General features: G+C 36.3%; 1 protein-coding gene across 6 annotated transcripts in view; it reads right to left on the reverse strand.

Moving 5' to 3' along the window:
• The window catches only part of Pex5l (peroxisomal biogenesis factor 5-like), a 232,388-nt gene that overhangs the window by 60,329 nt on the left and 151,187 nt on the right, over positions 1 to 20,872 (reverse strand). For 5 of the 6 annotated variants that reach the window (XM_013033677.1, XM_013033678.1, XM_013033682.1 and 2 more), the window contains 5 exons: positions 15,713 to 15,824; positions 7,758 to 7,952; positions 5,000 to 5,123; positions 4,034 to 4,130; positions 376 to 471 (listed from right to left, as the gene is read on the reverse strand). In XM_013033677.1, the coding sequence (XP_012889131.1) occupies positions 376 to 471; positions 4,034 to 4,130; positions 5,000 to 5,123; positions 7,758 to 7,952; positions 15,713 to 15,824 (624 nt within the window). The remainder of the gene's footprint in view (positions 1 to 375; positions 472 to 4,033; positions 4,131 to 4,999; positions 5,124 to 7,757; positions 7,953 to 15,712; positions 15,825 to 20,872) is intronic. The other variant, XM_013033681.1, reaches the window with a different exon arrangement.

Genomic DNA, 20,872 nt, shown 5'->3' on the forward strand with positions numbered 1-20,872 from the left:
TTCTCAACTAATTAGAGAATTATAATATCCAAAGGCAGGGAGATTATCAAATTTCAGACATTACTCTGATCTCACTGAGACTTAGCAAATACACAGTGGTGTTCACCATGGAACCAAGGGCTCAGAGTTCTTTCTGACCTAGGACCTCACACAGCCATTGCTAATCTGTCATAGAACTGGCACAAGAGGTGACATCTATTTGTTTTCCAGATGAGAAATCAAAGGTTCTTTAGCAACATGTCCTATTTTGACAATCATAATCATGTTTCAGAATCATATCTATAAAATAAGACTCATTTTATATGTATCCTATTGGTTTGATTTTTTAATGGCACTATGAGAAATATGAAAAAGAAAAGCACATTTTAAAAGTACCTCTACTGCTGCCTTTGCCCTTTCAAATTCCTCTTCCAAGGAGTGGTTTCTGGAAAGTAATGCACTTCCCCAGCGATGTTCCTTGGTCAGTCGGGCCTGAAATAAACCAAATATAAAGTGTTAAATTATTAGATTACATGACACAAGCAATTAAGTGTTTCTTTTCCCATGCTATTTTCTCAGAAGTATTTCTAAATGATGTTATTTTTGGAGTATCTTTCAAGATTTATGCCCTTATTGGTATGTCTCAATGTTTATGAGCATATATGCATGTTTTTTCAGTAATGAGTCTCAGCTTAGTCATGTGAAAACCAGTCTCTACCCTCAAACATACTACTTCTATAAGTCTGTATTCCAAGTACTGATATTTTAGAAAAATCCCCCACTGATTCTAGTTTGTGACTAGATAATCTCTATTGTTAGGAGGACCAGAAGCCAAGATAGAAGTGTGGCTTTCAGGCCAGTTTCATATATACAGCAGGTCCTAACACAGAATCTGTTTTGCTTTGCCTTGCCATGTGAACTGGCACAGTCTTGTATTCTATATCTCAGGATATTTCCCTGCATGAAATAATCATGAGTCATTTAGGCAAAATCATGTCTGATAAGGCCAACTGCTTCGATGAATCACAGCTAAGGTGACATATATCTTAATTTAGTTAATTGCAAATGTTTGGAAAAAAATCACAAAAATAAGAGATGTGCCTAGAGAGCATACTTAGATCTTTATTTATTCACCCATGAGCAGAACATAGCAATATATTTTTAAAAACTGAACACAAATGGTATACTATTCTGTAATTCACTTGATTTTCACTCAACCATAAACTTGTGGAACACCCAAATATTTAGTATTTATGGATTCATTGACTTATGGGTGTTAGGGGTTTTGTCTCCCTGTATTTTTTTTGGGGGGGAGGGGAGCTTAGCACCATTTAGTATCACCGCTACCCAGGATGCATAAATAGAATTGTGATTCAAGTGAGTCATGGCAAAAAATGAGAGTATCAGTAAAATGGCTGGCGTGTGTGGTTCAAGTAGTAGAGCACATAAGCATCAGGCATAAGATAAATAATAATAGATGAAATACATTTACAAAAAAATAAAATAAGGGAGCCAGGATACAGCTCAGTGGTAGAGTGCTGGCCTTGCATGTACAAGGCTGTGGGCTCAGTCCTAAGCACCATAAAACAAAAAATAAAATGAAATAAATAAAACTAAATTAAAAATTACAATGAGATATTACTTCACAAGTGTTATAAGGGCTATTATTGAAAATCCAAAAGATAACAAGTGTTGAGAAGACATGGGAAAAATACCTATGACATGTTTTTTTTGCCCTTTGTATGTCTTAGAAAAATAAGAAAACATCAGAATTACTCACTTTGTGAGCTTCCAATTTATTTGTGATTCTGAAATATGTTTTTAAGCATGGCTTATAATAGCCCATCATCTGTTGATTCACTCCCTCCATCTGAGAAGGAGGAGCCCAGTAATCAGTTTTGATGAGCTGAAATGCTCTATGTGAATGATTTTCAAGTCGGCTATAAGTTGAATTTTTATTCTACCTCCATCATATTTTACTATATCTACATAACAAGCCATATATTCAAGAGCAGTGTGTTTCTGCCAATGAAAACATCTGTCTCTGATAACAAGTAGATTAATTTATGTACTCCCTTGCTTCTCTGTTTGGATGACTTGGTGTTTCAGGTATAGTATTAAACCTTGATTCGTGAAGTTTTTCTAATTAAACCATAGGTTGGAATTCACAGAATAGCATGAAATTTCTTAGTTCTAGCAAATCTTACTACATTGATAATATTTATTTTAAAAAACTGAAGAAGTAAAGTCTTTATAAATAACCATCTCAAATGATGCATTAAGCCTTCCTTAGACAGAAAACTACTGTAGTGCATTTTAAAGTGTATTTTGGAAGACAACATAAGGAATCACATACCAATTTTCCAAAGCACACTGTGCTCCCTTAGAGGAAAGCTGGTTAGTGGGTAAAAGGGTGGACAGTGTGGTGGGATGGAATCACACAAGCAGCAGGAGGGCAGCAGTCATTGGGATAATAAGATAAATGCATTGTGGGTTTCTATGGAAACCAACGACCCTAGCTGCTCCTCTGCCCCAGCTTGGTGTAGAACAGCCCACCTGGGCCAAGTCTTGCTCTGCTTTCAAAACAAATGTTTTATTGCTACATTAAATTGTTACAAGGATTCCAGTTTATGACACAGTACCAGTTACTTTAGGTGAATCTTAAATCTCTACCTATCAAGAAATGTTTTCCTAATAAGTGCCTTAATTTTTCATTTTAAAAAGATACATTTAGAATGAGCATAAAGAAAGAAAATACAAAATGCACTCTCCAGATTTAAAAAATACAGTTTCATGCTACATTTACAATTCATTAAGGTTTGCAGGATGATTTGTTCAGGAAGTTAGTCAACTTGTTTTTCAGCTGTTTTCTGGGAACACTAATGTCTTCTCTCCTGGAGAAGATGTTTTAGGAATGTTTCCATTTTCTTAGAACTACCACTGTACGTGGGCCCTCTTTCTCTCTAGCACTGAACAGTTGTGGGTCCACAGATTAGTTTCTTTATTTTTCTGTGTCCTAGTTTCCTTCTCTATATAATGGTATCAAATGGGCCAATGTACGTTAGAAATAATAGCATACAATAACACCTGCTGTTTTCACTTTTATCCATTGTATTTCACCTCAGATAACTTATTCCTCTTAATTTCAACATCATATCTAGAAAAACTCAAGGAAATCTCTTGCTCACGCCACTTAATTTCCTTAAATGATCAATTATACCTTAATTAGACTCCAGAATGCACCAACATGGGCACATATTTCAGAGATCTTTGTGTTGTGGTTTTAGGTCAAGGCAATAGCCTTGAACATTGTCAAAGGGGATGGAAAGATTGAGACCAACATCACTCTCAGTATCATAGAAGAGATGACCTTTAGCCATAAGAGAGAATAAACCCATTACCAGTTATACTGGAGTGATGGTCAAGCAATGGACAGATCTATTTCATATATAATCACTGCCAGTGATTATGTCCCAGGAAAAGATGTGTGACTTCACTGAGACTAAGAGTGCTTTTGAAGACTATCTTTAAATGATCTTTAGACTGCATGGAATTATTTGGATATTAGATATAATACATGAAAAGTGCACAGCAAGTCCCTAATAGCTTATTATTGTCATTACTGCTAATACAAGAACAATATTCTCTGGTATGCAATTTATTTTAATGTGACAATCAGAATACTGATGTATGTAATACCTTGTTCCAAAGGGCATAGATGTGAATGAGCACTCAGGATGTGACTTCCTTTTTTTATGGTTCTGTAGCACAAATAGTGCTAATACTGGAGTAGAATCAGATTTTGTATTGCAAAATGCTGGCAAAGTCAATGGCAGAACAAGGAAAATGTGCTAAGTACACAGTGAATTCATTAGCATGTTTCCCAGCAAAATATGTATATTTGTATAAATCAGTTATTCTTAGCATTGAGACAGTTACTAAGTAAGAAAGCAGAATAAAATACTTCAAACTTTTTCTAAAAAACACAAGTGAAATATTCATGAGACATTATCTACTTGAGCAGATGGCTTCACTGGACATGTGACTTTATTACCTGTGCTGGGGTCACTAATTCCAACTCCGAAGCTGACTCAGAGTTGAGGGCACTTTTGCCACCACTCAGTTCTGGCTGAGATCTGTGTTCCGCAGACCTGTAAAGGATGCATTACAGAAACCAATGTCATTGAGAGGAAATTCAGCTTGAAATTCACACAAGAAACATAGTTAAGTAGAGTCATTGAAAATCAGGATAATGAACCTCTCATCAGAGTTCTGGTGAAAATTATACATTTTATGAATTTCCATTATCTTGACCATTTATTTAAGTGGCCATAATGTGCTGTTACTGTTTTAAGTTAGAATTTTAGGCAGAAGGAAAAACTGACACAAAGCCACTTTGTTTCACAGAATTTCATTTTATGAAAAAACATTGTGTCTTTTTGTGGGGGACATTTCACAAAATATCTCTAGGTTGAACTTGAAACAACACAATAAGTTGAGTTCAAATGGGAAACAAAACCTGAATGGGAAACTTCCCTTTAAGACTCATATAAACATGATGAAATGAGTAGTTAGATTTTCTCAAAGTAATCAGTTACCCTTAATTATTGTATTATATGACAGTGGATGAGTGAGAAAGCCAGTGAAGATTGCCTATATAATCAGAAAACTTAATTAATATTGATGTGCCATGTTACATACTTTCTCTCATAAATATTTATATATATATATATATACATCATTTTAACTATCTCAGTCACACATTCAGAAAATTATCAACAAATGCTATATCACGAGACATCTCAAATCCTTATTGACTGAATTTAATTAATTCTTGACAGTTCACTTGACATAATTTACAGGTTGTAGAAGCCAAATTAATTAACATTGACCCATGAGGTTTTTATATGTAATACTAAGTATCTGGATTAATTTAACTAATTGTCTATTTCGGTATATGAAAGGAACTCTCACATAGTTGACACATACATGGCTATTTTCTATAGTCAGATTATCTTACCATAAAAGCTCTTTTGATCCAGCTCTAGATGAACATGATTTTCTCTCTGCCATTGGATGCCCCTTGCTATTTCGATCTCCATGAAACTTAACATCATCCCATTTTTCCAGTTGTGTTTGAATGTCTACTAAGAGGTAAGATATGAGGGAGCCAGGGAGAGAGAACAAGGTAAAGATAGTAAAGAGATTGAATAAGATTGAAAAGTTTTATACAATCAAGCATTACCTCTCACACATAAAAGACCCAAGACCATCTTTTACCTTTTCAATGTGCCATTAAAATTTAATTAAAATATATGAAAGTAAGTAAAAATGAGAACTATGAAGACAAATTAAATTGCTTTTACAACTGAAGCACTCAGGGTGTGTGTGTGTGTGTGTGTGTGTGTGTGTGTGTGTGTGTGTGTGTGTGTGTGTGTGTGTGTATGTGAAGTCAGATCTTCATTTGGCTCATTTGCTCAAGTCTGGCAGTCTACCACTTGAAATACACCTCCACATTCCAGTTTTTTTTTGCTGGTTAATTAGAAAGAAGAGTCTTTTAGACATGTTTGCCTGGGCTCCTTCAAACTATGATTCCCAGATTTAGCCTCCTGAATAGCGAGGATTACAGGCTTCAGCCACCAGCACATGGCGAAAGTTGTTTCTACCTGTCACAGGGCTCACATGTTCTTTAAGGCCCATCTGCTGGCATATAAATTTCAATTCCCAAATCTTGTTCTAATATCTCTTAATCTTTCTCTTCCCTTTGTTAGCACTGGTTCTCTGTATTGTCATTCTTGCCTTTAGTCTTGTCTTCATCCATCCACCAGAGAAGGATTTTTCCTTTTGTTAAAATAGAATTTGTTGCGGTCAGTCCTGTCAGTTAAGCCCTTTGAATAAAACCCCCCTTTTCCCAATCTTTATCCTTCAGCCCCGTGGTACTGGAAGGCCTTACTGCTGCTCTATAGGAGCTCCACAACTTGAACTCTCTTTCCTGTAGCATCCTGCCTTTTAAATTTTACGTTTGAGAATGTGTCTCACTAACTTTGCCTGGACTAGCCTCAAACTCAGGATTCTTCTGCCTTAGCTTGCACAGGAGCTGGGACAACAGGTGTGTGCAACCTTGCCCAACTTCAATCCCAATCTTAAGGGAATGGCACCCAAGGATTGCAATTCAGTAGTGACTGAAACTCAGACATTTTAGTAACTGTGAAATTGCAATTCACTACAATATTTATATTTAATTCCAAATACATATTTAAATCTACTAGACTGTAAACCTGATAAAGGGAACACAAAATTATATTATTATTACTATTATTATTCCATTATCATCATCATTATTATCATCATCATCATCCTGCTAGTCCTGAGGCTGAACTCTGGGCTTTTGTGCTCAAGGCTAGCACTCTATCACTTGGGCCACAGCTCCACTGTGATTAAATGGAGATAATTCTCATGAACTTTCCTGCCTGGGTTGGCTTCAAACTATGATCAGATCTCAGTCTCTTGAGTAGTTACGATTATAAGCATGAGCTATTAGTGCCTGGCAAGACAAGGATATATAAATATATATATATATATATATATATATTTTTTGGGGTCCGGTCGTGGGGCCTGGGCGCTGTCCCTCAGCTCTTCAGCTCAAGACTAGCATTCTACCACTTGAGCCACAGTGCCACTTCCGGCTTTTTTCTTTTTGCTTATGTGGTGCTGAGGAATCAAATCCAGAGCCTCATGCATGCAAGGCAAATGCTCTACCACTGAGCTACCTTCCCAGCCCCAAGACAAGGATATATTATTTTTGTATTCCTAGAACATAGAAAATGCCCACAATTCAGGGCATCTTAAAAAATATTTATGGGGCAAATGAATAAATTAATCGGCCATCTAACATACGTATCATGGTAGAAAGTGATTTCACACATATATGTATACATACATATACATATATCCTACTTATTCTTCCGAACATTATAAATAGGTATGAATAAAATCACTTTATGAGCATATATATATATATTCACCACATATTTATGTACACAAAGAGCAGTTAGTAACAGGCAGAGATAACTTTCTGAAGTTCCTACCAGTTTTCTTTCTCCTGAGAAAACAGAGCTTGATTTGACTGATTCAATCAGCTGATGATTAAGCTGTTTTTTTTTCTCCCCTCAGGAAGATCAAAGTATGTGCATTAATGTTCACTACAGTGAAGCAAAAGTTCTAGCTCTTCTTAGTAACTTAGAGATCTTGGGACAAGTTAAAATTTAAATTTGGTTTCTCACATATTTCCAGGTTCTGATAATTGAATGAGACAATAATATGTCTCATGCAAACAGTGCAGCATGATTCCAGGAAAATACTACATGGTAATTATTGTTATCATTAACTTGGACATGTACATTCTAATGTTTACTTTGGCTATTGTTATCTCTTTGTATTGGAGTTGTTTATTCATGTATCTTTCTGTCTCCTGCCCTAGATTGAAGCAAGATGCATCTTTTATTTGAAACTATTGAATCTAATATGGTGCCTGCTTTCTATGACTAGCAAATTACTTGTGGGCTGAATGAGTGCATCAATACTAGTTACGTAAAGTTGAGCTCCTTGATGGGCATTCAATCCAAGCACAAAAGTTTATGCCTTGCCCAGTTTCTTACATGGACTTTTCCTTTTCTATTGTTTAATTCACTTTTGTCAGCTGTGGGGCTTCCCTGTTGTATCACTACTACCATCAGTAGTAGAAGGTTTGGCAATGGCCGGAAACAACTACTCCTTACCTAAATCTAAGGATGAAGTCTCTGTGACTTGGAGGGGCTGGCCTCTCTGCTCAACATCTGTGCTGATGAGGTCAGGTCCCTCAGCCTTTTTCTTGAGAGATGAAGTTTTGGATGAAGGTTCTGACTTCTTGGCTTTGCTTTGAGTCTGGGAGACTGGTTCACTCAGGTCGAGGAGATCTAAGCCTGTAGTCAACACTAGCAGACACAAACAGATAAGGTTAAGTTAAGCCCAGTTACTGCCTTGTAGTTACTTTTTAAAAATAGGTTTCAGTTGAGTACACAGAGATCTTATGGGTATAGTTTAGGTTAGAAACAGCATATTAAATTGGCTTCCCGTTGATTTATAAACTGTTAGGTGGGGAAGTTTGCTGTGTATTCTATATTTTGCACATGGATGAGGCAGAACTTAGATCTCCCTTAGCTATGATGAATTTTGACCAAAATTAACATGACAAAATGCAATCTGAGGTCAGGTAAAAATGTATTGTTTTGCTTCATTTCTAAAAAAGGATTCTTTAAATTATAGTTTTCCTGGAGAAGGCTGAACTTGTCATGGTCAGAACCACAGTGAAGTTTCTGAAGGCCTCTATTTTAAACAGTGAAATTTATGGGGTATAAAGAAATGTTCTTAATCATCTTTTATTTAATTAAACAGCTCAATCAGCAAATGGCATGTTGTTTGCACTAACTCTGGAGAGGTATTTTATAATCCATAATTGATGAATAGGTACACATGTTGATGAATAAGTACACAGGTTAATGTGCAAATTAAAATATGCAAGTTTAATATCAATGTAACCAAGTATAAGACTCATACACTTTCAATTCCTAGCTGGCTGATTCTACTGTATTTAACACTTTAAGGAAGGTAGATATAGCAGTTTGTTGAGGCAAATGAGAATTTAAAGGAAGCTTTTGAAATTTCCAGTTCTTTCCTTTATAGTGAAAGTAACTAGTATTTGACAAGCTCATTATGTACATAGAAAATTTAGATTAGAGAAGGTCCCTCCAGACCTACTCTCCACCAGGCTGTGCTATGTCATTTCTCAGTATAGAGGCTGTGGATCAGTCCTGGTGTCTTCCTGGCCTAGCACTCTTCACTCAGCCAGCTAAAGAAAATCACTGTCTACAATACTGTCTGCATCCTCTAAGCTTAGTAAATCATGGTCTGCAACACTGACTGCTGTTCTCCTGTCATATCCTAGCTTTACCTCCAGATGGAGAATGGATTTTGCAGCTGCCTCAACACCTCTCCATCTGCTTGCACCCAAGGAAGGGCCTGGGATCAACTAAACCTTCAACGCAGATTTCTTTAGTACTGCACCACCTGCCTGAGCTAACCATGCCCAGGGGAATCTTCAGAGTTGCAAGGATTGTGAATCTTTGTACTAGAGATTGGACGTAGAGCTTTGACTTGCTACAGAAGTACCAGAGCCATGTCTCCAATGCTTTTGTTTTGTCTTGTCTTTGAAATAAGGTCTCTTAATTTAGCCTTTTTGCCTCTGCCTATCAAGTAGCTTGGATCACAATATTACCACTATGTCTAAATTTTCTTATTTTCTGAATTCAATTCCAAATCACAATGATTGGATACTATTGGTGAAATAGAGAGATCTGGTTCTACCAGTTTAGGTGTGCCTTGAATTGAGTGTCTTGACAAGTCTGTGTTTCAGTTTCCTGATCTGGAAACAGAGTTAACGGTCTTTGAGAGTTACGAGATGATGAGCATATGATCTAATGTGTGTAAGTTCTAGGCTATGGTAGGCAGTCAGGAAATGTTATTTCTGAGTTGGGAGTGTGGCTCTTTGGTACAATGCTTACCCAGCTAAGTGTAAGGACCTGGGTTCTATCTGCACTTCACATATGTATAAACACAAATACTACTTCTATTCTTGGGAGGCCAGTTTACAATATTTTCATTTTCTTTTTGTTGTTCGCCTACTATTATTCTATTTTCCTCATTCCTTTCTATCTCAGGCAGGAATCAGGTCCACATATTTATACCAAGGACCACTACTGAGGATAAAACTGAAGATGAGATAAAGATACTGGATCTACAGAGGATTTTGTGGAGGAAATTGAACATAAAATAGCCTGAAAGTGTCAGTTTATCTCAATTGAGTCTTTCTGAGAAGATGGGAGCTACTTTTGAGCACTAAGATCATCTGAAATATGAGTTTTGTGTGGTTAAGAAATACTGGAGTACAGAGGGAAAGAAGTAGCTGTTGAGAACTAAGCTACCAGGCTTTATGTCTAAAATTTAAATCTAGCAGACAGCCATGGTCTGGGTGCCACATACTTTTTCTTTTATCAACATAATGGTTAAACAGAATTTTCAGATACAGTTAGGTTGTCAAAGAATCTAGACCCAATGTGATTTCCTTATAAAGAACACCAAGAACAATCTCAGGAATGCCACATACACTGTTTTACCAATTGTACAAACAAGACTTAGTCACTTGTTCTTTTGGAAGCAAATTATATAAGAATCATATACTTGTAAATAGGGAGTACATTTGTTACAAAATAATAATTGGTAAATACGAATTTAATTCTCTCTCTGCTTCTCACGGCTCAGAATAAAATGCTAAAGGAGTGGAGTGTGAGTTTGATCTGGGTTCAGTCACATTCTCTTCTTTTCCTCTCTACTATGTCCTGGGTACTTCTCTCTCTGCCCCTTTGTTCTTTTCCCTGAAAATACCAAACAAAAGCTTATCACAAACGCAGGACTTCACCCAGGTGATGAAAGAGGTGCCTTGGAGGTCAAAAGGTAAGCTTTCAAGTCCTGAGAACCACAATTGTAAGAACTGAAGAGGTTGGGTGCAGACTTTCAGGCTTTGAAGGAGACAAATCAAATTTTAGTGGCTGTGTATCTTTTATTTAAGACTTAAAAGTAAATGCCTGCAATTACAGTTTCTTGGAGGATCATGGTTTGAGGCCAGCACAAGTTAGCAAAATCTTAAGAATAAACAGAGGATGGTTGAGTATGTTTGTAATCACAGCTATGTTGTAGGCAGAAATAGAACCATGGTCTTAGACAAAAGTTCTACGCAGATGACAAAGGATAGCTTCCTGTTATAGTTGATGTGAAATTATCTGTCTGTCTGTCTGTATCTCCTTTCCTCTCTCTCCATATATATTTGATTATGTACATTAGTGTTGGATCCAGTAAAATATTTCTGAGTACAATCTTATTTCACATATCTATCCTTTCCTAAAGGGCCACATTTCATCACTCATAGGTTACAGGTTGTGGGAGTCTTTCCCTTCACTTCCATCTGCTGCAGGGGGGATTCCAAGTTTGGTGGCTCCTAAGCCACATCATCTATTGAAGCACTTTATCCTGTCTCTTCAGCTAAGTCAGTTTGGTTACTTGAAGTTATACAAACATTGTGCATAAAATAAGTCAACATAAGAAAACAACTGGGACTGCCTGTGTTTAAATCCTCACCCTGCTATGCATTAGCTATGGGGTTTCTCTCCTCCCTCCCTTCCTCTGTCTCTGTCTCTGTCTCTGTCTCTGTCTCTGTGTGTGTGTGTGTGTGTGTGTGTGTGTGTGTGTGTATGTGGCTTGTGTTGGTACTGGGGCTTGAACTCAGGGCCTGAATTTAGCTGTTTTGCTCAAGGCTTGCACCCTATCACTTGAGCCACAGCTCCACTTCTGGTTTTTTGGTGGTTAGTTGCTGAGTCTCATGGACCACTGGTCTTATGTAATCATTAGTGTTCTTCTAAGTAGAAGTCAGGAAGGTCATAAAGAAAATATATAAAAATGAAACAGATGCAATTGGGGATGAGGATTGAGGTTTGTAGACAGTTTTGGAGATTTTTTGTTTTTTTGTTTTTTTTTTGGGTCCGGTCGTGGGGTCTGAACTCTGGGCCTGGGTGCTGTCCCTCAGCTCTTCAGCTTAAGGCTAGCGCTCTACCACTTGAGCCACAGCACCACTTCCGGCTTCTTTTTTCTGCGTATGTGGTGCTGAGGAATCGAACCCAGGGCCTCAAGCATGCAAGGCAAGTGCTCTACCACTGAGCCACCTTCCCAGCCCCCAGTTTTGGAGATTTTTATACCGGTTATTTTGAAGACTGAGGAAAGATCTAAAAATCAACAATGATAGGTGTCCCCAAGAAGCTGGAAAAAGTAAGAAAACAAATTCTGTCCTAGAGCTCCTGAAGGAAAGTAGACTGATGAATCTTGATAGGAGCACTTCCAACTTCCACAACTTTAAAGTAATAAAACTGCATTGTTTTAGGCAATAAGTTTGTGGTGATTTTTTCAGACGTAATGGGAAACTAACACATCTGTTACTGAGTCTAGGAGGACTCAAAGACTCAACTATAGATGGGTGTCTCCAAGCATGCATAATTAACCCCTCTTCTCTAGCCTTCATCCATGTCTGGGGGCAGGGTGCAGAGTTTACAGATACAGTGTATTTATTTATTTATTTATTTTTAAGATACTGGTTATCTGGCCATTTGAAGAGTTTGAGGCATGATTTAAATAATTAATAACCTCAGAAGCTTTCTTTGTAAACCTTAATTCCATTGGCTGAAATTTCCTGAAAATCGATGATTAAAGTGTTTGTTTTCAACTTCTTCAGGTATACTTGATTGGAGAACATAGCATAGTGTATTAGAAAGCTGGCAAGTGGCACTGTGACTAAATATTAATTACTACATTAATTGAGTCCTGGGAAGGGAGGCCCCTTCAAAAGAATGAAATAGTACCTTGTAAGAAGCTTCCTTTAGACATTTTGTAGTACATTCAATGTTATTTGTACTACTATGTCATATTGGTCATGAATTAAATGGCAGTATCAGACACTTTCAAATATAGTTATATCAAAGGGATAAATAATTCAAACAACTTTTTCCTCTTCGCTGGAATATGTAATTACAACTCCTACTCAAATTTCTAAGCTCTCAAAAGATATGTGATTTGAGTTTGTGAACACTGAAGCTTCATAAAAATGTGTTTTGTAAATATGCTTATTTTTACAATAAAGATATTTTCGTAAATAGCTATAGCAGGGCCGGAAACTTTGTTATGTATAGTTCTTTTCTTATAATTAAAGTCTTGTATGTAAGTATATAAAACCTAAGTGAAGGAGGAGTAAGATTTTTTTTAACCCAAAAATGTTTGTTCTAAAACTTAATTCACCCAATAGCTCAAGTTAATGGATAAATGCCTTTAGATTATGTAGTGTGATGAATACAAACTAAGAAACCTGGTTTTCTCCTTGATCCTTAGCAGAGTCTGACTTGTGCTTTAATGTATATTAGATTTATTAGGAGATCAAAGAACAAATTATTGTTACAAAAATTATAGTATGACTCAAATAATCTTTTTTTTCTTCTTTTTTTGTAGACAAGGACTTACTAGGTATCCCAGACTGGCCTCAAATTTGTATAATCACTTTAAAATATTAGTTATTTCATTTGATTTATGAGTAAGTGTATATTTGTTTACTTTTAAAAATCAAACAGTTTCACAATTATTTTAGCTTGTGTTAAATATAAGGATGCAATTTAAGAAAGCCAGAGAATTAGGTGCCTCCCTGGATTATAGATGAAGTAAAGGAAAATTTGGATGTTAATAGAAAAACAAAAGAAAAATATCCTTATTTGATAAGCTTAGTTATCCTAAGTTCAGTTCCTATATAGTGTCTAGTGATATTACTGTTGAATTACTTCACCCTTTGTTCCAGCATTTCTGTGATTCACATAAGGAAATGGAAAGACCTGGAAAAAATTAAGTGAAGTAAGCCAGACCCAAAGAAACATAAGCACCACGATTTTCCTCATTTGTAATAATTAGAATATGTCTAGGATATTCTTAGGAAAGGATATGATAGCTGTGTGCAATGACCATATAAAATGATGCTTATTGAAATGAACCCCAAGAAATGGAAATAAGAGTTTTTTATATTGTACAGTTTTCAGTTTTTCTTCTTTCTTTTTTTTCCCCCTTTGGTTTATTCCCTGATGTCACTGCTTTTGATTTCTGTATCGTTTGTCTTGTGGAACTTTATTACCATAGGCTTAGGAAACTAAGAGGACAATACTGAAGGTTTTGTATGACAAGAAATTACCTTCTTTTGGTAGTCATCTAGAATTTCAGTATTTCATAGGTTTCCTTCCTTCCTTCCTTCCTGTCCCAACCCCCTCTTGTGTCCAGTACTAGAACTCAGGGCCTGAACCCTATTTCTTTGCTTTTTTGCTCAAGGCAGGCAGTCTATCACCTGAGCCATACTTCTACATCCAGTGTTCTCTTCTGTTAGAGACAAATGGTTTAGAACCACAATCTTCAGATCTCAGTCTCCCAAGTAGCTAGGTTTACAGGAGTGAGCCACTGGTGATAACTCCAGGTCTTTCTTTTAAATGTTAGATAATCAAGATGAAAAGCTTTTGAGACTAATCTTATGTGGCTCTTTCACATTGGGCCCTTCCTAAGTGCCTTAACTTTCTCATCAGTGGGAACTGGAAAGTGAAGAGTAATCCCTTAGTGCATCTATTTCTCATGGCTTTGCTGCTCTAAGAAACACAGGCTCTCTGGATTTTCTGGGGGTAGCTTTGCAATTTTGGAGGGCTAAGCTCCAGTTTCCTAGATTAGGAAGGTAAATCTAATTGAACAATGTTACCAAGGATGAAATTTATTTTCTTGATTACTCAGTGTGATAGTTGATTTTAGAAAATGATTGCTTAAGTACAGTAATGTTGTTTACTGATTTTTAAGAAAAGGGAAGTGTAAGGAATACTGTTTTCACCTGATACTAGCAGAAATGGTCATATTAGAATTTACATGGCATAAAGTACATTCATAGATCCTTTTATTTGGTCTTCTCAAGTGACTTATGAGATATGCTCTTAGTACTAGATGAGGCAACTAAGGGTAAGCTAGGTGAGAAAGCTCAGCAACTTGCCCATGGATACAGAGCTGGGGTTGGAATTCATGGAGTTTGACCTCAGAAACCTTGGATTATATTCCCACCTAAGGCACTCGTATTTGTCATTCATTCTTGCGTTTGCAAGTTTTAGTATTTTTTGGAAAAAGTCACAATTTCCTCCTTTTAAGATTTTCTTCAATATTTCTACCTACAATGAAAATATACAAGCCAGCAGCTAGCCAAGGACGTCATGGAAAAATGACACAAATTTAAGAAGACAGATGGGATTATTGACTTCTCTTTCTATGCAACTCTATATTACCTATCCAATATAAGCTTTGATCTTTGATTCTGAAAATTGTTTTTTCCATTTTTATTTGCATGCTGTTCCTTAGACTATGAATGTTGACCAAATGAGACTGATTCAGAAAGGCTAAAGTGCTGGAGAAGTATGTATTGTGCCAATGGAATTCAGCACTCCCTCCTGAGACATGTTTGAACCCTATATGTGCTAGTGCCAAGCAACTGAAGGCTCCCTGCTTAAGAAAGCTTAAGTCACTTTGGCACTGATCAGGGAATTTTTAAGAGGAAGAAATAACATGTCAACATGGGGAAAATAGACTTGAGTCTTTACTATCCAGTGGCTGCAGGACATTTTAGTTGTTTTAAAAAATCTACATTTTTATTGTACCTAACTTTTGTTTCACCACATATTTTGAAAAATAATTGATTAGGCCATCAACCAAAACTTGAAAATCCTTACTCTGAAATAGATACTTTGTTTCAGTGTGATGCAAATAAAAATGACAAGATATCAAGATAAACAAAGGCATAGAAAATTAACTGGTAACAGTGGAACTCTTAAGTTCTAGCAAAATTAATAGAGTAAAATACATTGTAATTTCTTTTTAAATAATCATAGGTTATATCTAATTTATTCTAAAGAGTATATGTCTAAAGTTTCATTTAGTTACAAGTATTATTCCCCACCTAAAATGGTTGTAAAAAAAGATGCACATTATATTATGGTTCAGATCAACTCTACTTGAGGCATAGTTAAAATAAAAGAATTACCAGCTGTATTGGATGTTACTGGCCTTGCAATAGCTTCCGATTTGGTTTCACAGAGAAAGTCATCGATGGAAGGACTCAGGAGGGGTCTGCTTTCTTGTTGCTCATTCACCAGCTGAGAACAAATGAACACAGGTGTCAAAGGTGTTCAACTGCAGGTGTTCAACTGCAGAATCAGAAGAATTAAAATGCAGCCTTGCAACAAAATGGGAATAGCAAGCCTACCTAAAATAAATAAATACATAAATAAATAATAAGGAGGGAAAGAAAGAAAAATATTACTACCAAGAGGTGGGGAATGAGCCTTTTAGCACCACTATCAAAGTTTTGGATGCAGCAAACGAGATTTAATAGCTTAAGCCTTTTTCTTCCTCTCAGAGTAGTTTTAGAATTATCTTCTAATTTCAACATGTGGAAAATGACACCTATTGAAGCACAGTTGTTACAGGACAATCCCATTCCTCACTTAGACATAAATCTCCCACTAAGATCTGGAAACAGAACTTGAGACTTAGAGGTGACTGGAGGCTCTGACCAGGAGTTGTTAGTCATGTCTATGAGGTGAGAATTATAAACATATGAATTAACACTCTTCTATCTTCCCTTTCTTCAGAAGCTAATGACCTAAACATGTCCCCTACATTTCCTTCCAGTGCATTTGCAATGCATAGCAAATCTTATTTGAGGGGAAAATGCTGTTATATTAACTGACTAGAGGATCTAGTAAATAAGTTTGTGAAAATGTATATGTAAAATAGACTCCTGTAAATTTAATTGTATTTTTCCATTGATCTGTTCTATAACTCTAGTAATCCTTTAGATTGCTTTGGGTCCCTAACTGGCAGTGACAGTTAATGATTCACCATACCTCTGTGTATCTAGGTTTTCTGCCGTTAAGTAAGGAAACACAGTTATGTTCTACAAATAATTAGCTCTGTATTAGTTTTACAGGAGGGGTCTGGCCTTTTAGTTTTCTATTTGTAATAAATAATGTGCCTTGGAGTCTTTTAGAGCTTACATGTAAGTTTGTATTTCAAGGTACAAGAATAAGGAACCAAGTGTTTTGGTGTAGGAACAAACCAAAGTATTTTATCTGCCTGTCCTCACAGTTCATTGTTTATTTTTTTGGCATAGGGTCTGTAGTTTCATAGTTCAGAGCTGAAGGAAGATACAAGAGGCATAAACAATAGTAAATATGGGAGGGAAATGTAATTCGGCTACTTCTGAAAGGGTAACATGGAAGTATTTAATGGTCATTTGGAGGTTGAAGCCAAGAGACCTTTTTGGTACTTGAATGTAATCACATTATCATTTAAACATGGTTATGTCTTGAATTTCCACTAAAGCTCAAGATTTTTTGAAAGCTTGGAATTTTTTCAGTATGCTGGTAGCTCATTCCTATAATCCTAGCTACTCAAGAGGCTGAGATCAGAGGATCATGGTTTGAAGCCAGCCTAGACAGGAAAGTCTGTCTCTTATCTCTAATCCACCACCAAAAAAGAAAAAAAGGTCAGAAGCAGAGTTGTGGCTCAAATGGTATAGTGCTAGCCTTGGGCAACAAAGCTAAGGGACAGTGGCCAAGTCCCGACTCTCAGGACCAGTGTAAACAGTTGAAAATATGATTTTTATTCATATTTAACTTGTAGAAATTATTGAGGATTATTGAAGGATGGCAAGGAAAATGCCCTTCTACTAATGTACAAGTTACAATGCTAGAGATATCTTCAATTATTGTTAGTTTTAGCGCTACCAAATATAAAGACTCACAAATTTCACCAGGAAACAGATTATCAAAAGTCTACTGGTTTTAACCTTTCTGAAAGGTTAATCTATGAGTGAAACTCTTGCGTTCCTTTACATTTTGGTCTCTGAACTTCAATGTTCTTGAGGATTACAGGATTGACTTACATTAAACTATTTTTAAGTGTTGAGAAACTGCAACTTTCCAATGTTTATGGATGAAATAAACTTATTTTTTGTAAATGCCATGGTCTACTTAAGTTTAGGAGTTATTTACAATATTTGATGACATAAAAGTCAATTTTTGTATCTAAATGTACTTGACAGTACTGCTGCAGAATATATATTACAATAGGAAGAAATGACTAAAAAGCATCAGTGGTTCTGTGAACTCTTCTGAAATTGTGAGTAGTATCCATAAATTTGTACCTCATGGATAGAGTTTATGTATAAACTATTTCCAAGGGAGCCACATATTAATATGCATGGGAGGTCAAACTTGCTCCTGTAAGTGCTTAATATAATGAATCCTTCTAGTGTATATCATAGCAATGTGCCCCTGACTTCATACTGAAACTGAAATCTGAATTCTGCTATTATAATCATTCAGGAGAGATGAAGCCAACATCAGATATGACACCACACTTTATCTACATGAATTGTTTTAACAAGCTTATAGTTACTAAACAGTGCATTATAGTTATTGTCTTATAGGATAAAATTATTAAGACTGAACTCTAAGTTGTTTTGTTTTTATTTTTGTTTTTGTTTGGTGGGAGGGTGGTACTGGGATTTGCACTCAGGGCCTCATGTTTAGTAGGCAAGGTACTCTATCTTAATTGAGCCATACTTCTAGCCAAAAACTTGGTGACTTTAAATTTTGACTTTAAAAATTGCTGGTGCTGGTGGCTCATGACTATAATCCTAGCTCACTCAGGAGGCTGAGATCTGAGGATCATGATTTGAAGTCAGCCAGGGGAGGAAGTTCCTGAGACTTATCTCCATTTAATCACCAACAAGCAAGAAGTGGAGGTATGGCTCAAGTGGTAGAGTGTTAGCCCTGAGAAAAAAGCTCAGGGACAGTGCCCAGGCCCTGAGTTCAAGTTCCAGAACCAACACACACACACACACATACACACACACACGAGCAACATGCACAAAGTCTGAATATGTGTCATAACTATCAGAAGCACTGCATCTCTAAGAAAAGTGTACTTTCATTAACATACAACTAAAGATAACTGAATCTTCTCCACTTAGTGATCATTTTAAAAAAATAGTCAAGTATCTCTTCTTCAAAATGCTTGGGGACAGAGAAGTACTATACTTTGGAATATTTGTAAATACATAATGAGCTATCTTGGGCCAGGACTCACATGGGTATGTATGTACATATGTATGTATGTACTTATTTATTTATTTTTGCAGCATCAGAGTCTCACACTTTCTAGCCAAGTGCTTTACTGCCTGAGCAATGCCCCAGTCCTTTTACTTTTCACTTGTTTATCAGAATTTTGCATTAACTTTTCCTGGGCTGGCCTTGAATGAAATTCTTCCTACCTCTTCTTTCTGAGTAGTGCAGACCAGGGTAGGTAGCATCACAATAGGGTTGTTTATGAAATAATAAAATTTCACTAACTTTTGCCATGCTTGCCCTCAAACTGTAATTCTTCTGTGTCTGCCTCCTGAATAGTTTGGATTATAAACATTTGCCACCACATTGGGTTCATATACACCTACATACACAGGAAGTTTTAGTCAATATTGTTGGTGTGCTCTGTTTTAGTTGTGGCCCATTTCACGTACCAGGCATGGAATTTTCCACTTTGGGCAACACATGAGTGCTCAAGAAATTTTAGACTTTCAGAGCATTTCAGATTTTCAGTTTAAGGACATTCAATCTGTTAAACTTTTATGCAATTATGCATTTTATTCCATGAAATTCCTTTATATTCTTACTTTGAATTTTTAAAAGGCTAAGAATTTATCTCTAAATATGAACTCTGCATCTGTAGGTAGAGAATGCTTAAGTTGCCTATAATTTTAGAACAGTAGGGTGCTTGGTTTTTGTAGTCATAGTTAGTCCTTAATGTTGAAAATTTTATACTTTAAATTTGATAGAATTCTGGAAGGTAAGGTTCTTATGTGCATCAGCATCTTAGTGGAAAAGCAAAGAAAGGGTACAGTTCAATGAGAGGCCTGTCCTTGTAGTAAACTCTTTAACAATGGTAATAGGGTACTTTTTTTTCTATCTCGAATTTCAGATATAGTTATGTATTTTCGGAAGAAAACACTTCAAGCAGATTTACTCTGCACTGAAGCAAGGAAACCAAAGGAGAGTGTATTTAGAGAGGCCCTGGGGAGTCCTGCGCTTTTCTCTTTTCTTAGACCTTTATCTATTAGAGTGTGGGCCTCTCCCATCCCTGTAATCTTACTTCTCATCGCAGCACACACCTGGCCTGATGGAAGGATATGATGGTCCACCCACCTTATATAAATCAAAGAGGGAGTTAACAAATCACTATCAGAGTCAGGGCTTTTAAGCTGATGTTGGGCAATGTCTTGAAGTAGCAAAGGACTCAGGTTTTCAGGTTAAGAAAATAAACCAGAGGGTGGATCTCCTGGAAAGGTAATTGAAACTGAATAGAAAGATATCAGGCTTTGATAAGTTATGGAAGGTGAAGCAAGTGATTCTGTGAAAGTAAATCTTTCCTTAGAAGTTCTGAGATCAGAGACTATTATGTCTTACTCATATTTCTGTTCTTTACAACTTCAAGTAAGATATCAACATGCAAAAAGGGTTTAATAATTGGCTGCCAAATGAGATAGTGACTTTGCAGAAGCAGAAGGCATAAGAATATCTTTCTCCAGTGGTTCAAATAAATTGTGTCTTCAGTTGCATGGATTTAGAGTTGTTTTACCCACAGAAGTACCAGTTTATTTTTACTTATACAGACAGAAATTGCTTTTCTCATGCTCTCTCCCTTCACTTTTAAACAAGTTTATAGTTTGTCCTTTTGCAACTTAAGAATAAATAAGTCTTTTTAGTCACAAAGGAAAATTTAAAACTAAACTGAATCTGCTAAGTCTAAACCTAACTTCACTTTCAAGTAGTATTTTTTCTTAGTTTTATTTGATAATACTTTATAAAAATTTCCTCATTTCCCACTTTATTTATCTTCACAGTATCTCTTGGTTTAACTTCCATATCTTCATCAAAGCCTGAAGTCTTTCTTTCTGGTACAAAGTATATTGATGTTATAAAAAGAAAAGTCAAGGGGCTGGGAAGGTGGCTCAGTGGTAGAGTGCTTGCCTTGCACGCCTGACGCCCTGGGTTCGATTCCTCAGCACCACATAAGCAAAAAGAAAAAAGCTGGAAGTGGCGCTGTGGCTCAAGTGGTAGAGTGCTAACCTTGAGCTGAA

The sequence above is a fragment of the Dipodomys ordii genome, unplaced genomic scaffold, assembly GCF_000151885.1.
Source record: "Dipodomys ordii isolate 6190 unplaced genomic scaffold, Dord_2.0 Scaffold175, whole genome shotgun sequence".
In the NCBI taxonomy this organism is placed as follows: Eukaryota; Metazoa; Chordata; class Mammalia; order Rodentia; family Heteromyidae; genus Dipodomys; species Dipodomys ordii.